This window comes from Nicotiana tabacum, chromosome 10, assembly GCF_000715075.1.
Source record: "Nicotiana tabacum cultivar K326 chromosome 10, ASM71507v2, whole genome shotgun sequence".
Taxonomy (NCBI): Eukaryota; Viridiplantae; Streptophyta; class Magnoliopsida; order Solanales; family Solanaceae; genus Nicotiana; species Nicotiana tabacum.
This window is the reverse complement of record NC_134089.1, coordinates 3,458,326-3,476,945: the sequence shown is the minus strand read 5'-3', so window position 1 is coordinate 3,476,945 and position 18,620 is coordinate 3,458,326. Positions and strand designations below refer to the sequence as shown.

Genomic DNA, 18,620 nt, shown 5'->3' with positions numbered 1-18,620 from the left:
ACTACTCACAGTACTCGTGTGAAATACCAAACTCGTCACCTTGAGCGATCCGTACAACTTTCTTCAATCAATCTATAACCACATCAACATCGATCTCGTGTTAATTGCCTCATTTAGGCTAAATTCATCACTAATTTAGAATACCCAATCCTTCGAGTTTTATATTTTATCATCAATTCGCCGAATTATATTTACCCATGCTACGAGTAATTTAAATTAGTCCAAAATCTTTTAAATAAAAAGGTATTTATATGGTTTATTCCCTTTACTGTTCAATTTTCTTAATCATGTGCATAAGTTGAAACTAAAATAACTTTATTGTCCATCATATTCCTTCTTAATTGGTACCTATCTTTTGTACTCAATACTGGACTCATAACATTCAAACCCAAATTTGATATTGTCATTGCAATACAGTTAACACCAAAACTCAATCCTTGCACCCTAACTTAATTTACACCTAACAAAGATCATATATAATGAGACTAGTTTAAGTACAAATACATCAATACCCTTCTCTTTCCAAGTTAATTTATCCTACAATAACATTGACCAGCTTCCAATTGCATAATTTGCCCAGAATAACTCATATTTGTATTAAATTTCTTATACCTTGTGAAATCCATTAAATATATGAACTGAGATAAAAAAAAATTACCAAAAGAAAAGAACCTAGATGAGAAATTCGAGTATTACCCGTAAGAAATAGTGCGTATTTAAAATTTCTCAAGTTTTGGTTCCACCCTTTTTCTTCTTCTTCTTCTCCCTTTTGAAATTTTATTTTCCCTGCGATCTCTCGTTTGCGCTTTTTTTGTTTTGGCAAAATAGGCTTCGGCCCTTTTTGCTTTACTTAATTTTTTTTTTGAGTTATTTTGTTTTAGTAATTTGCTCCCTCTTTTTTTTTTAGTTATTATTATTATTATTATTTTGTTAATGACCAATACACCCTTATTAAATATAGGGTATTACAATTACGTATGTGAAATTTTTAGCACATCATTATTCAAGAGCATGATTTATTTCAACTTACAAAAAATACTTTTTTGGGTTGATTAAAGAAAACTTTGTGATCTGATCTATTGATATTCTACAATATACATAAATTAAGCCATAAAATAACATTCTGTTATGATAAAAATCAAAATATGGTGGATGTCTACTCTTTCTCCATGATCTTTCTCTCAAATGGTTAATGACATATTCAATGACATATTTTCTATGTTCAATGACATATTCCATGACATATTTTCTTTCACTTTTCATGCCTATATAAAGGTCTTGTAATAGATAGTAAAATACACACAATTAAAGAAAAAAAATCTCTTCCTTCTCTCTATCTCCATTTCTTGTTTATGTTTTACTAAATTGCTTTTATTTCCTTGTTCCATATTGCTACTTTGAATTATATTTCATAACACGTTATCAGCACGAGTCTCTAACCAATTGTATATATATATATCTACAAAAAATTTCCTACATTCGGAAAGATTACAATTAGAAGCCATACATATCATCACATGGTTAAATATAAAGAGAAACTACATATGGTAAGTAATGAAATGTAGAAGGTATGATTATCTTATACTTGTCACTCCTTTAAAATCTCATATGCACACAACTTCGTATTACACCTGTATTGTATAAGCACATATTAATATTACATCTTTTATATCACATGAATGGAATAAAATTTTTGAAGTTCTATATGTGAAAATCATAGTAGCAGTTAATTGTTGATATGATGCATGTCATGGTAACCAAGGATATTTTATATAAATTGTCCTATGCATATTTATGTGTTAACTATCTTCAATCTGTCCTGCCGCTTTAAACATTTTCTTTTACTTGGATGAATATTTTTTTTCCTTTTGAATTTTTACACTTGCATATAGTACCCAAAAAAAGGAATAAAAAATAAAATAAAATTGGTCATACTGATTAAAAGCATAATTCATCTTGAAGAAAACAAGAAATACTTCACATCTTTATCTAGGTTGATTAATTACTTCTTTGATATTTGGAAAACAAACCAACTATTGAGAAAGTATACTTCATAATCTATGGTCGTATCATTTGAAAGCAAACAATGATTAGTATGACTACTAGAAGAGGTATTTTTGAGTATCCATGACCTACTTGATGCTTGCTACTAACTTACCATTTTTAAGTATTTTATATGAATGATGCACAAGCTACAACTAGTAAGTTGTTACCTATAATGTCACTTTTCAGGTAATATAAATGTTCAATTTATGTATTAGTACTATATATGTGTTAAGTGTACTTTTGATAAATTTATTCACTAATTGCTTGGTTAAATTGAGTAAAGGAAAGTCATGGCGTTAAATCAAATCCAATAGGTAGGGTATACCCCGAAAACAACAATATTTTTTAGAGAGACTCAATAAATATTATGGCAATGATTTTATGATCCTTTTAAACTCTAATAGAATTTAGAAGAAATATTCTGACTACAAACGGTTGTATTTCATATACATGCTACAAATAATTAATAAAGCTTTACGTTGATTTGGGATTTGTACACTTATTTAAGAAAGCAAATTTGATTTGCTAAGTTGTAAATTAGTTGTGTATAACTTTCTTGGCATGTGATTGAAATTAAGACTTGAGAATGAATCTCAATATTGTTTAGCCTATTATGCCATTGATTGAGGGTAAGACATCGGGATCAAGTCCTGATGCTCCATAATAATAAGAGTTGGTTTTGAGTCCCAATTTATTATGGTCTAACATGCCTTTATATTGGTAAGACATTGGGCTTGAATCCCAATGTACCATATTTATGATATAATTATGACTAAAGAAAAATATTATATTTTTCATGAAAAGGCATGAAAATTGTCCCACTTAATTTGCTCCATTCTTGAAATGAATGTAATAGCAGTGCATAATAAGTTTCAATGAAGACAAGTGGTTGAACAATGAACGTGGGTGTTCCAAATATCAAAATAATAATAATCATCACTATGATTATAAAAGGAGAACAATAAGGGTTCTCAAAATAGTCCTTCAAAATGTGAAGGCAATGCTTACCATCAAATTGGTATGAAAATAATAAAGCACGTCGCTGATTATGATCCATTCCTTGAAGAGAATGTGACGTGTGATAAGCATTGAGAATGCAAACTCATTCCTAAAGTTGAATGTGACAATATATGATAAAAGCAATAAATAAAGACATGCAATTCATGATTATATGAATACCACACAACTCACCTCTAAGGGAGGTTTGAGTAAAATAAAGAGAATAAATATTATCGTGTGGTTACATGAATATGTCATTGGTCGCGTACATGTGGTACGCCAAATATTATTTTGTCATGCCTTATAAAAGTTATTAAAGGCAAAGTTAAAGCAAGAAATGATTTTGCTTATGATGATTTTGACCATGACAATTTATTATGATATAATTTTATCCGTGAAGGAGACATTTACCATATGAATGGTATGATAAAAGATCTTGTAGTACAAAAGTTGTTAAGAACACCGAAAAACTAATTTGTTACTACCCGGATGAATAAACTTATGATAAAAGATCTTGTAGTACAAAGTTTGTTAAGAACACCGAAAAACTAATTTGTTACTACCCGGATGAATAAACTTATTCATGACATTGATATTGTAAAGTCTCAAAAGAAACTTTTTGAGTTTCAAATATATAAGTCAAAGTGATTGGCATATTGAGACTATAAATGAAAGGAAGATTGAATATCTTCATATTTCTATAATCATACCAGGTAAATATGAAAGATTACCTGATCTTCTTTCTATTTGTACTACACAAATATAAGCATGATGCTAGAGTCATATGCCACAAGTAAACTAAAGGTTTACTAAAACAAATATTAATTGGCATGACCGGTTGACCATCTCGGTTCAATTATGATGCGAAAAATTAATTTAGAATTACATTGACATATATTGAAGAATAGAAGATTCTTCAAGAATTCTCTTGTGCTGCTTATTCTCATGATATACCAGTTAAAGGTTGGGATTGAATCCCTTGATTTCTGGAAGGAATAAAAGGTGATATATATATGGGCCGATTTCTGAAAGGAATAAAAGGTGATATATATATGAGCCCAGTCACCTGCCATGTGGACCGTTTACTATTATATGATTTTAATAGATGCATCTATTTTATGGTCACATGTGCATTTGTTATCAACTTGCAGTTTGGTTTTTGCAAGATTGCTTGCTCAAATTATTAGAGCACAATTCCAGAATATAAATTAGGATAATTTATCTTAATAATACTGGTTTAAATCCAAGTTGGTTTAGCAGAAATTGTATGCCTCCAATTATAGTTAAATCATTGGTTATGAGAACAAAACTCCCAAAAACGAAATTTGGTATGAGATTTATTATTTAATATACAACAGCACTTGTACGCATCTAGCCAAGTTATAAAAATTTCTCCCTATCACAATCGGTTCAGGGTCAGGAACCAAATAATTTCTATAAAGAAATATGGATGTGCTATATGATTTAATTATGCCACCAAAATGCACAAAGATGAGTTCCCAAAAATGGTTGGAAAATATGTTGGTGATCCCAACATTAGGGGGAGAAAATGGGCAGCTGAGAAAGTGATACGTGAAATGAATTATTATGAATACATATAGATCCTCGTACAAGAAAATATAAACTTGAAGTTCAAGTGATAATTCATTTACAAATTATTGTCAGACTCATTTGCTGACCCAAAGCTAAATGTCATGTTTCAGCTGCTAATGCTCCAAATAGAATAAAGTCCATGAGGGACAGAGTCTATGGCACGCATGAAGTGTAACAGACCAATCGGTTCCAAAGATAAAACTCCTTGAAGAAGGAGAGGGGCAAATATTCAAAATGGTCATAATAATGAGGCAAGTGTCCTAGAAGAGCACCACGACATAACACTTCATAAGACCTCATGGAAGAGGCTCATGTACCTGAAATAATGAAATAAAGAGATCTCAATAAGTTATGTCTTTATTGGGTAATAATGAAACCGACATAAAATGATTATCGACGATATTGTTAATATAATGTAGCGCTCAATATGATTAATATTGACGAGAATCTTGAGATCAAATCTGTCATGAAATTTGGACGGATAAAAGATTGGCCAAATAAAAAATACGCAATGAAATTGACTTCACTTGAAAAATGTGAAGTTGGACGGATAGTCCAACACCTGAAAGTATAAAGTCAATTGAGGTATAAATGTGTTCTTGTGCGAAAGGTTCAAGTCGATAGACATAAAGACGACTTGTGGTACAAGAAAATTAGTAAATATCCTCACATTGATTATATGGAGACATGTTCTCTTATAGTGGATATAGTCACTTCAGGTTTTAATCTGGCAATATATGAAAAACTTGATATGTGTATAGTGGATATCATTGAAAGATTTAAATTGTCTTGGAGCATATTAAGGTTTCCAAGAAATTTATTAAATAAAGCTTCAAAAATCCTTATACGGATTGAAACAATCAGGGCCCATGTGGTATAATCGCCCGAGAGAATACTTGTTGAAAGAAGGATACAAGAATGATTCAATTTGTCCTTGTATCTTTATAAAAAGATCTGGATTTGAATTTGTTATAATCTTTGTGTATGTTGATTCAAATATCATTACAACTCCGAGGCAGCTTCCTAAAGCAGTAAACTGTTTAAAGAAAGAATTTGAAATGAAAGATCTTTGAAAGACAAAATTTTGTCTTGGTCTACAAATTAAGTATATGAAAGATGAAATTTTTATCAATCAATCAGCATACACTAAAATGATTTTAAAGCGATTTTATATGGATAAAGCACATCCATTTAGTACCCCCGATGGTTGTGAGATCACTCGATATAAATAAAGATCCATTCCGACCTCATGAAAATAATAAAGAACTTGTTGGTCCTGAAGTACTATATCTTAGTGCAATTGATGCACTAATGTATCTTGCTAACACTAAAAGGCGTGACATAACATTTTCAGTTAATGTCTTAACAAGATATAGCTCTGCTCCTACAAGGAGACATTGGAGTGAAATCAAACACATATTGTGTTATCTAAAAGGACTACCAGTGTGGGCTTATTTTATGTCAATGATTGCAATCCTGATCTTGTTGGTTATGCCGATGTAGAGTATTTATCTGACACACACAAGGTTTGATCTCAAACATGCTATGTGTTTACATTTGGAGGCACTGTCATATCTTGGCGATCGACTAAGCAATCAATCGTGGCTACTTCTTCTAATCATGCTGAGATAATTTCTATTCATAAAGCAAGTCGAGAATGTATTTGGTTGAGGTCTATAATATATCTTATCCGAGACAAAATGTGGTTTGAAGTGTGACAAACTACCCATAATTTTGTATGAAGACAATGCAGCATGCATGACCCAATTAAAGGGATGATTCATAAAAGGAGATAAGACAAAACACATTTTACCAAAGTTATTTTTCACACATGATCTTCAAAAGAATGGTGATATCAATGTGCAACAGATTCGTTCAAGTGATAATATGGTTGGTTTGTTCACCAAATCTCTACTGACGTCAACCTTCAAGAAACTGGTGTACAAGATTGGGATGCGAAGGCTGAAGGATGTGAACTGATGCTCTCATCAGAGGGAGTTAATACGCGGTGTACTCTTTTTCCCTTACAAGGTTTTGTCCTACCGGGTTTTCCTTGCAAGGGTTTTTAGCGAGGCAACCAAAAGGCATATTTCTAAATATATGTACTCTTTTTCCTTCATTAGGATTTTTTTCCATAAGGTTTTTTCCTAATAAGGTTTTAACGAGACACATTATTTATGGACATCCAAGGGGGAGTGTTATGATAAAAATCAAAATATGGTGGATGTCTACTCTTTCTCCATGATCTTTCTCTCAAATGGTTAATGACATATTCAATGACATATTTTCTATGTTCAATGACATATTCCATGACATATTTTCTTCACTTTTCATGCCTATATAAAGGTTTTGTAATAGATAGGAAAATACACACAATTAAAGAAAAAAAATCTCTTCCTTCTCTCTATCTCCATTTCTTGTTCATGTTTTACTAAATTGCTTTTATTTCCTTGTTCCATATTGCTACTTTGAATTATATTTCATAACACATTCCATTTTTTTAAAAAAGTACCTGGAGAGTATCCATAGTATTTAGTATAAGTGCAACTCCCAAATAATTTATAGAAAAGAATTATGGGAGACCAACATTCAAATTTCAACAGAAATAAAAGATGAAAGTATGTGATTTATTCACGTTCATTTAAGACTTAATGGGTGCAATCGAAGTTGATCCGATACTTCCTTAATTTTTTTAAAAAATGTATACTTTAGCTGCTCCCAAAAATAATAGCTCATAAAACAGATATTTTTTCTATATATGTGAACTATATACATATAATACATATTTTATATATTTTTTGGCTAACGAATGTAATTAGTTTGAACCGACAAGTCAATTTTATATTTTGCCCTTATTTCAAAATATAGAAAATTCCCTACATGAGTAGATGTTTTTTTTAAAAAAAAAACCTTGTAGAAAAGAATATATCCCATCTTTTGCAATATGGTTAATTTCTTAAAGGACACCACCTAGGGGTGGGCATATATCGGGTAAAACCGATAACCCGAACCGTTAATTCTTTATTGGGTTATCGGTATTGGGTTATTGGGTTAACGGTTTGATAACGGGTTAAATTTTTTTTTTATTGGGTTATCTGTTCGGGCTCAGTTTGCATTTTTGTTATTGGGTAAAAACCGATAACCCAATAAGAATGATATAATTTACTAATTTACCCTTAAGTATATACTAGGGTTATTTATTTTCCTAATTCTCCTTCACTCTTCAGTCGTTTGTCTCTCAGTTCTCATCCTTGTTTCCGTCGCAGCCCCCAAGAGTCAAGACGCAAGACTCACCACCAGTTCTCCGTCAGACATCAGTAGATACTGCACAGAAGTGGGAGCGTGCTTTTGTTAAGAAACAACAAAAGTTGGCAGTTTACACGTTCTGGCAGTTTGATTTCTTTGTTTTATATGTTGCAATTTTTTTTAGTTGTTTTATGTTATCGGGTAAACCGATAACCGAACCGATAACGATATATAACCGATTAACCGATAACCAATAGCTTATTGGTTTTGTTATCGGGTTATGATGTTTGTAAACCGATAACCGATAGATAAAACCGATAATGTTCAAAACCGAACTGAACCGACCGATGCCCACCCCTAACACCACCAATTGGAATAGGAAATTATAATAAATTTGGCAGACCTCTTTACTTCCAATGAACTTGTGGCACTAACCAAATGGTCTTGAATTTATTTGGTAAATTAAAGGTCCAATGACTAAATTATACTCCACCAATCAATGTCCCCCTCCTATTCTTTTTCATGTATTTAATATATAAATAACTTTAGAATTAGTACAATAGAATCTCACTATTCTTCTTCCCCAAATTTTCCTTTTCATATTTCCATACAACTCTTCTCCATTCAAACTAAAACTTTCCTTCCTATTATCAAGCCATGAAGTTCTCACACTTCTTCATTTTCTCCTTCTTCATCACAGGTATGCATTTTCTAAATAGTATTATTAGATAGGAAAAAAATATTTTCTTTCGTATCAAACACACCCTTATGATTAGTTCTTGTTCTATAGTCTAACAAGCAGAGGTGGAACCCGGATTCGGTTCTGAATTTTAGAACAACGACTTCAAATATTAATGACTGAATTCTAGGTTTAATATTATACATGTCTCATGAATTCAAAACATCAAATACACTGTTTAAATAAAAGTTAATGAATTCGATCGAATCAGTAGGTCGGCTTGTGCCTCCACCCCTGCTAACAAGTGCTTTCTATAAAATTTATAGGTTTTTTATGGAGTATTCAAGTTCAAGGTTCAAGTCATCACCACCATAACCATCATCACCATAGCCATAACCAGCAGCAAAGTGCCATTAATGAGCAAAAGAAGCATCAAATAAATGGTTTTAAACCCACAAAGATGTTTGTATTTGGAGATTCATATGCAGATACAGGGAATAATAGAAAATCTGTGGCTAATTCTTGGAAACAGCCATATGGTGTCACTTTCCCCGGCAAGCCCTCCGGCAGGTTTTCCGATGGCCGTGTCCTCACTGACTATCTTGGTATATATTTCTCCTTCCTTTTCATTTTATTGTGATACTGCTCCACTGAGTTCGAAATTTAATTTAATTAAACTAGTCTTTATTTTTTGAAATATTTTACACAAATAGCTGGAGGATTGAATTCACCATTTATGTTTTTCTAGTTGATACTTATATATATATATATAGATTAATACATGTATTATAAGTGGATGACTATTTAAGTTAAGTGTTTTATAAAATTTGTGCAGCTTTAAAAAGTATCTTTAATGATAAAAATTTAATGATAGAAGGTAAATATTGAAATATGTCATATTTTATATAGAATATATTAAAAAGAAAAGAATGTGTCACATGAAATAAATATAATAGAAAAAATACTTAATTAGTAGAACGTTCTAATCAAGATTTTTAAATTACATATTTTTTAAATTTTCATATCAATCAAATATTTATATTTTATTTATGCTTTTTTGGGTCAAGGATTTACTGAAAATAAACTTTTTATCGGTACAAAATAGGAGTAAGATTTGGGTGCTCATTACTTTTGTTAGATAGATCTTACCCGTAGAATTATACTGAATTTGTTATTATTGCTGTAATCAAATATCTGTATTTTACTTTGTTTATTGTGTGGTGTAGTTCCAGCCTAGCAGCCTTTTTGTTTCTTCCCATGCTATTCTTTTCATCATTATGTTCACTTTATCTTTTGTGTTTATATAAACAATTAATTTTTGAGTAATCTTTTCTTCTCTTTTTTCATAGTGGGTTGCTACTTACCAATGACTTAAATTTTTTCTTGTACTGCTTTTCTGCACTGGGGCTGGACATCTTTGCATTATTCATACTTTTGTTTCTTTTTCTCTTTTTCTTCATCATCTTGTCAGACCACCACACTCCTATCTTTTTCTTTCTTGAGATCCCATAATTACTTCCATTACTTTTCTCTCAATATATTAAATAAAAATAATTTTAGTAAGGGAATCTTGGAACAACGTAAAATTATTTTTATATGATATTTATGAATCACGGGTATCAACCCACCATAATTAGAGGCGGATTTAGAATGTTTTTTTTATTTGTATCGGGTGTCCGAGTATTTAAGAGTCCTGACTAATCCCGGGGGTGCACAGGCCCTTGGCAAGGAGTTTCCTACAAGTGCACCCCAGTTAATTTAGGTTTTACCCAGTCCGATGACCCTCAGAAATTGTTTGCACCCAGTGGGGTTCGGACTTGAGACCTTGAAAGGGAGCAAACCCCAAGGCTCAAGTCAATTGCCACCAGGCCAACCCCTGAGGGTTGAGGCGGATTTAGAATGTAAATTTTATTGGTTCAGCTTTTAAGATTCTGAGTGTTGAGACATTATATTTTTAAAGTTATGGGTTCATATTTACTCGTTGTTGCAATTTTAATAAATTTTTACACATAAATTGTTGTTTCGTGTCAAAGTTATGGGTTCAATGGAACCCGCCAATATTGTGCTACATCTGCGACGACTGCTGGTGCTTGCATCAGAGTAAGTTGTCTATATCATGTCCCCTTAGGATATGACTTTTTTTCGGACTCTATGTGAACACGAGATATTCTGTGCACCGTACCACCTTTTTTCTAAGTGTTATCTTTGGCTAATTAATAAACGTGTGGCTTTATAATAGAAAGTGCGACATTATGAAAGAATTAGTGCTAAACCAAGTTTCTTTTGGTTCTATATATCATTATCACTAGTGGTCACTTGTAACTTGTTCATTGCATTTTGTTAGCCCACTTCTATGATTACTCTACCACTTCTGTTAGGGACAAGGATACTAATCCCAATATAAAATTTAAATTATATTTATTCCATATTTAATTATAGATATTAATTAATATTATAGACTTTTCATAACCAAAATTTCCACCATCCTTTAGAAAAATATTTTGAATTTACGTGCGCTAGATAACGGGTCCACTTATGCTATTTGTCTATCTAATAATATACATTGATACTATACGTGTAATTTAACCTATTATAGCAGTTTGCCAACCTTATTTTGGAAGCAGGGGTGGAAGTACCATAGTAGGCGCGAGTACAATTAAAATCATAATTTTCGGCGCGGATCATAAATTTAGGTATAAAATGTCATTGAAATTGTAATAAATTGTAGACATAAACCCATAACTTAAAAAATATAAATGGGTTTAATACTAAAAATTTTAAAAGCTGAACCCATAAAGTTTAATTGTTGAATCCGCCTCTGCTTAGAAGGTTATTTTTATATATCACGAATAGTTGTTATTTTTTAAGTGACCTGATCATATATAGAAATTAAACTCTGGATAAATTATAAAGATAGGGTTTTAATTAATCTTTTAGCTTTTTTATGTTCATTACTGATTTAATTAACATGTGTAAACAGCAAAATTCTTGGGAGTGAAGTCACCAGTGCCGTACAGATGGATGAAATATGCAACAAATCGATTAAGATATGGGGTAAATTTTGCATATGGAGGAACTGGTGTATTTGATACTTTAGTCCCTGAGCCAAATATGACAACTCAAATCGATTTTTTCCAAAAATTGATGGCTAATTCAGTCTATACAAAGGCAGATGTGCAATCTTCATTGTTCTTGCTCTCTCTTGCTGGAAATGATTATGGTGCTTTCCTTGCTAATGGTGGTACTCCTCAGGTACTTTAATATTATTTATTATATGGTTAATAAATAGTAAATAAATTTAATGTGCATGCATAGAATATAAAATATAAGAAAAATGATACTGTATAGCCGTTCTTAAAATAATAGTGGAAAAAATATATAATAATTTACATTTCTGTATATTATATACAAAAAATACAGTATAAATTTTATGCACTTTTGTAGCTAAAGAATATAAATAATTTCGGCCGCAAGCTGAAAGATGTCTTTGCCCTAGAATATACCAATTTAGTGTGCCTAATCCAATAGCTATAAGTAGTACTAGTTTTCTAGAAAAGCAAAATTTTTAAGTTTTGTTGATTGTGAAGTTTCTTTTAAAGATTAATCTTCTTTGTAATATTTTTACAATCAGATTATTTATGATATATATTATTTCGAAGTAATAATACCAGAGAAAACCCAATGATGGAGAGTGGAGACCATAGGCCAAACTTTGGATCCCTCAAGGATTTGGCTTCTTTCATCATTCAAAATCATACAGGATGATTGTAGATTTTGGTCCCACCTTATAGTCATACATTGTGAAAAAAATACAATAATGAAAAAAAAAGTAATTTAAAAAAGAACAGCAACAACAACAAGATTAATACTACAGAAATTAAAAAATGCTAGAAATCTAAGTAGAAAAAAGTACGACAATAATATTAATACTACAGGTATAATATTTAGAGGTATATAATTAAATTACTTTAAATACCTAGATGTCAAATTGGAATATATCCAAAAATTAAAAAGTGCTTAAAAATAGGACTCGAAATTTGATATAGTCAGCTTCAAAACAAAAGGTAATAATGGGCCAGAATTTGAGGCTTATGAGTTTAAGATTCTAATCCTTTTAAGTTATTGGGTTATACATTAATAATTGAAAATTTTACATACTACAACAAAGGTATACACCTATTTATTATAAATCAAAATTATTTTAAAATATTATTTTCTATAGCTATCTTTTATATTTTATTGCAAAATAAGTATTTATGGTATATACTACCATTGAGGCATGAAATAAGGCATAAAATATGCTATTTATGTTTTTCCTCTCTCCTAAGCAGCTGGACATACCTATTTTTAAGGTGATTGTCGTTGCTGTATTCATGAACACATTGCGCTAATACATGTGAATACATGCGCTCACAGCTGGACTGCTCTGATTTTAGGCACTTTTTAATTATTGATGTATTCATGAATACACCAGTGTGAATACATGTGAATACATGCGCGTACAGCTGGACTCCCTTGATTTTAGGCGCTTTTTGCTGCTGTATTCATGAATACAACATCGCGAATACAGTGAATGTACTACAGTAACACTAAAATAGCTGAATTCATTTGCTAGATTGGTGGATCATCGCTAATCTTAAGTCGAGCGTCTTTCGAAAATAGTCTTTCTGCTTTCTTGAAGGTAGGGGTAGGATCTGTGTACACGGTATCCTTTCCAATCTTCACTTGTGAAATTACATTGAGTTTGTTGTTGGTGGTGGATCATCGCTAACCATAAAAATACATTAAAAAAAAATTGGTTCTTTCCTTTTTTGTCATCCTTGGCTCTCATTTATTGGGTCAACCGATTTTGACTCGCCCAAGTTTAGCCCAAATCACCCATTTTCCACCTCTAATCACCAATTACGTAAATATGTTTTTCCTTTAATCATCTGCTATTTGGTATTTATTGGTTTGAGCCAATTAAAGGAGAAGCTTCTCTACTAAGTGGGCGTTTGGACATAAGAATTGTAAAATTTCAAAAAAAAGTGAAAAAATTTCAAGTGAAAATCGTACTATTTGAAAATAGAATTGTGTTTTGGACATGAATATAATTTTGGGTTGTTTTTGAAGTTATGTGAGTGATCTGACCGAAAATTTTGAAAAACAGTTTTTGTAGTTTTTCAAATTTTCCAAAAATTCTAAAATTCATTTCAAGTAAAAATTAAAAAATTTATGGCCAAACACTGATTTCGAAAAAAAGTGAAAAAATTCTTATGTCGAAACTGTTTCTAAGGGTATCTCTATTTCCAGGAGCGACTTTGTAATCTCTATTTAAGGGTAGAGAAATCTCATTCATTTGGTAACACCAATGGAAAATATTTTGTGTCTCATACAACTGACACTAATTGTATGAGACAATTTTTTTGTCTCATAATTTTGTGGACCCAGATTTCTATGGACCTAAAAGTGTAAGATTGGGGTCCACAAATTTGTGAGACAAAAAGAAGCCTCATACAATTAGTGTAAGTTGTACGAGACACAAAATAAAACTTGAATCGAGATAAGGTGTCAAGTATTATTGTCCTTAGAACTGAAATGTTCAGTAAACTGTTGATATCTGCAATAGAAGGACATCTTATAAATTAATGAATGCTGACACCACTAGAAGAAAACTTTAGATGTTTGACCAACCTGCTTCTCTTGGATTTTTATGTATAATTTCATTTGGAACAAATTATACTGGACCTACACCTACTACACTCTAAACTAGCTGAATTCATCTACTGGTTTTGGTGAATTCATCTAGACAAGAGGGGTTGCTCTGTTGATAAGCAACCCCCATTTCCAATCGAGAAGTTGTGAGTTCGAGTCTCCCCAAGAGCAAAGTGGGAAGTTCTTGGAGGGAAGGATGTCGGGGTTCTATTTGGAAACAGTCTCTCTACCCTAGGGTAGGGGTAAGGTCTGCGTAGACACTACCCTCCCCAGACCCCACTAAGTGGGATTATACTGGGTTGTTGTTGTTGTTGTTTTGGTGGATCATTACTAACCATAAAATTACTTAAAAACCAGTTTTTTTTTCACTCGACTTTATTCTTAATTGGCTCACGTGTCACCCTTTTCTTGGATAAAAATTACTCCCTCCGGTTCATAATAAGTGACCAGTTTACTTTTTTATTTTGGTTCAAAAAGTGTCTAGTTACGTAATCAAGAAAAAATTCAATTTATTTTTACTCTTTTACCTTTACATGCATATTTCTAAAAAGTTTTCTCACTCCTCCTTATAAATATGTGACCAATATTTAATAAAGGTAGTTTAGTCATAGTAGTTATTTTTGTATAGGGTTTAGCATTTTCTTAATGGGCGTGCTAAAAGGAAACTGGTCAGTTATTGTGAACCGGAGGGAGTGGTACACTCTAGGCTCCAGTTATGTGACAGACAAGGAGTCAATGTATAGTTACGGGTTCGATCGAACATATTAATTTAGATTTAAATTTTATATTTGTCTTACGAAACTCGTTCAATATGTATAAAATTATTAATTTAGAATTCACTAACTTAGAAAGACTAGTATTTTCGAACCCATAAGCTTTAAATCTTGATTCTGCCTCTCGTGTTAGACCAAGAAAACAACAATAACAAAATTTAGAAAAATGTTTAACAATAACAAAATTTAGAAAAATGTTTACTTTGTGGTCAACATATTAAAGTGGCAATCTTAGATCTCAAGACCCTTAGGACTCGTTTGGTACGAGGGATAATTAATTCCGTGATTAAATTTGAGACGAGTTAATTCTACGTTTAGTTGGGATAAAATCATGGTATAAGTAACCTTGGATGAGTTATCATGTGATTGTAGTGTTATTTTATCCCTATGGAAGGTTGAGATAATAATCCCGAAATAACTAATTTCAGTATAATTAATCATGAGATAACTTATTTCCAACCAAACGATCCCTTAGCATATTACTCTTAAACTGATTCAAGATTACTCACATTGATTGATGACCCTTTAATATGTCAATTTTTTCCTTTCCCTATGTTCGAAATAGGGGAAAATTAATAGAGGACAATGAGAATTGAACTCACACATATCTATGTGCGCGTCGAGAACTTTTAACTTATGTATACTTACAATGTAAGAATTTTAACGGTATTAATATAATTTAACCTATCAGAACAAGTTATCAACTTTATCTTTTAGGTAACTAGTTCCGTTTATTATGAAAAGTTACTCGTACTTATCTTTTAGGTAGAGTCGAGAGTCTTTTGGAAACAGTGTCTCTATCTTCATTAGGTAGGGGTAAGCAGTGGCGGACGGAATTTTCGCTAATGTGATTCAAAAAAGAAAAAAAGTTAAAAGGATTGTAGCTAGTGGGAATTGAACCAACGACCTTACATAGATTTTGAACCCCCTTGATCACTAAGTTATGCTTTTAGGATGTATCAAGGGGATTCAAAATATAATATATAGAGGTAAAAAATAGATTTTTGCCTTATATATACAGTATAATTTTTCGGCAAAGGGTTCCGCCCTCCTAAATCTGCCCCTGGGGTAAGTTCTGCGTACACTTTACCTTCCCCAAACCCCACTTATAGGATTTCACTGGGCTTGTTGTTACTTATCTTTTAGGTAATCTGATAATATAAAAAATTAAGCTCTTATATATACATATGCCTTTTGTGTGTAGGATTTTCCTGCCTTTATAACTAGTGTGGTAAATCAACTAGTTGTAAACATGAGAAGAGTTCATGAGCTTGGTGCAAAGAAGATAGCAGTAACAGCATTGGAGCCCTTAGGATGTCTTCCACAAAGCACAGTTTTGAGTTCATTTCAACAATGCAATGCAACTGAGAACACAGCTGTGGATTTCCACAATGTATTATTGCAACAAGCTGTGGCAAAGTTGAATAATGAGACAAAGGATTCTACTTTTGTCATTCTTGATCTTTTTACCTCATTTACTACTGTGTTGGAACGCAAAGGAGTGCCAGGTATTGAACTATTTTTCTCTAGCTATTTACTCTCTTTAGCTTTTTTCATGATATGAGCTAAAATGGAGCACTATGCACTAAAAAAAATAGAATTAGCTACTCTTCGAGATATGCTTCCGACTATTCCTTGATCATTTCATCCAAGAAGAGGAGTTCCTCTAATTCTATGAATTTTTCTAGAAGACTCGAACTTCGTCACTGAAGTGTCGCTAAATTGCTCCCAGCTAACAGAATTTGTTGATACTTTGTTGCTAATCCGTTACTAAATAGGATTGGCGACGGATTTTCTATTTAGCTATAGTATTCGTCCGTCGCTAATTCTTGTTTTTTTAGTAGTGATGTGATAGTTCATAAAATTAATCCTAACTTACTTAGGATTGAGCCGTTATTGTTCTACTCTTTCTCTTCTTAAGGAAATTACAAATTGGTACGTTGCACACATGTAAGCCCATATTGCATATGCATACAGATGCGGACCCATGTGTAACCTTGATAGTTATTAGACCTCTAAATTTCGGCAGAAATCATGTATATGTATATGTATATATTTTGAAAATGGTTAATTTAAATCACTTGAAACCCTGAACATTAAGAGTCTTTAGGGGCACTGATTGAACCGAATATTGGTGCCCCCGTTACATTAAAATCCTGGTCCGCCTCTGTATGCACACTAGCCCAAAAAGGATCCTTTTTTTTTTTTTTTTTTTTTATTCTGATAAAAGTGAAACTTAGAAACTCTTGCAACTAATAATTGTATTAGTTATACGACATATTTTGTAGGCACCTATTCAGTAATATTTATTAGTAGCAATACCATGAGTTTTAATACATGGATAAGCATATATAAAGACATAACTACCCTTTTAAAACCCTTAATACACCAAAGCAAACAATCGATAAAAACTAATCACATTATTACTAATACACCCTATTCGATCAGTATTATTCTTATACACCGTGCCAAACGACTCCATACTGATAAACTAAATATTCTTGAGCAGGAAGTACAAGGTTTGAGACACCATTAAAACCATGTTGTATGGGAATAAGCAATCAATATTCATGTGGAAATATGAATGAGAAAGGTGAGAAGATGTACACAGTGTGTAATGATCCAAAATCTGCATTTTTCTGGGACAGAGTTCACCCTACAGAAGCAGGATGGCGTGCTGTTTATACTGCTTTAGAATCAACTCTTACTCACAAACTTTTTTTACCTTTCGTTTAGGGTTTTGTTGTGCTGTGTTCTATGTAATTTATAGGTTTGAAAGTTTGTTTTATATGTTTGTTGTTATGTTTTATTAGGCCTAGTCTCTTTTTGTACTTGGGAGTCGAACAAAATAAAGGCTTCTACCACTTTGCTGTTCTAAATTTTTGTCCGATCCGGTCTTAAGTTTTACTACTATCCTTTTCAAGAATAATATTAAGGTTTAACATATAAAATAAATACCACCAAGAGTATAGTGGGACTGATGAGATCTTTCCACCCGTAATCAACGGTCTTGAATTGAGTACAAGAAATGAAAAAACTATTGGTAGCAAGTGCATTTCCTTTAATGTACCTTGCGCAACATAAATTTTGATTAGTCGGATCAGTGAATTTACTTAGTTTTAATCAAACTTAATTCTTGTCTTAACGTTAATATATCTTATGTTCTTTTTTCGAATATCCATTATGTCTTTAAGTTTGAACTTGGCAATCTCCAACTTAAAACCTGTATGTTTGAAGTTCCAATCTTCAGACAAGCGATTCTCAATTTCAGTCTTGCAAGTCTGAAGTTGATTGTGAGATGGTTAAACTTTAAAAGCTTTGGCTATTTTTTAAAAAGTAGTCCAAAATATGGTTATTTGTGCACTTACCCACTAGAATGTAATGGGCTCTTTTAGGTACCCTACACAGCCCAAGCATCCAGAGAAATTGGTTCGTTGGCTCAGCCGTCCTCCGAGGGTTAACACCCCATAGATCAGATCGTGAACTCTTTCAGACCCTTAGTTTCACTTGGTTGGGGCAGAGTTCAGCCTGCCTTCCACCGAATATAAAAAACCTTAGAGCTGCCTAACCTGCTGACATCGTGCCATTTA

The 18,620-nt window shown here is 32.1% G+C and overlaps 1 protein-coding gene across 1 annotated transcript; it reads left to right on the top strand.

Annotated features, from left to right (window-relative positions):
• The first annotated feature begins 7,006 nt into the window (after positions 1–7,006).
• LOC107767692 (GDSL esterase/lipase At5g03610) lies at positions 7,007–17,909 on the top strand. Its single transcript, XM_016586775.2, has 5 exons — positions 7,007–8,584; positions 8,890–9,168; positions 11,544–11,815; positions 16,235–16,538; positions 17,540–17,909. The coding sequence occupies exons 1-5, from the start codon at positions 8,542–8,544 to the stop codon at positions 17,764–17,766; spliced, it is 1,125 nt and encodes a 374-aa protein (XP_016442261.1). The 5' UTR covers positions 7,007–8,541; the 3' UTR covers positions 17,767–17,909.
• The last annotated feature ends 711 nt before the right edge of the window (positions 17,910–18,620 follow it).

Excerpts from the sequence above, each read along its gene's own strand:
- LOC107767692 (XM_016586775.2), top strand. The coding sequence starts at position 8,542 with ATGAAGTTCTCACACTTCTTCATTTTCTCCTTCTTCATCACAG. Across the intron at positions 9,169-11,543 it reads TGTCCTCACTGACTATCTTG|CAAAATTCTTGGGAGTGAAG; the intron begins GTATATATTTCT and ends ATGTGTAAACAG. Across the intron at positions 16,539-17,539 it reads GGAACGCAAAGGAGTGCCAG|GAAGTACAAGGTTTGAGACA; the intron begins GTATTGAACTAT and ends ATTCTTGAGCAG.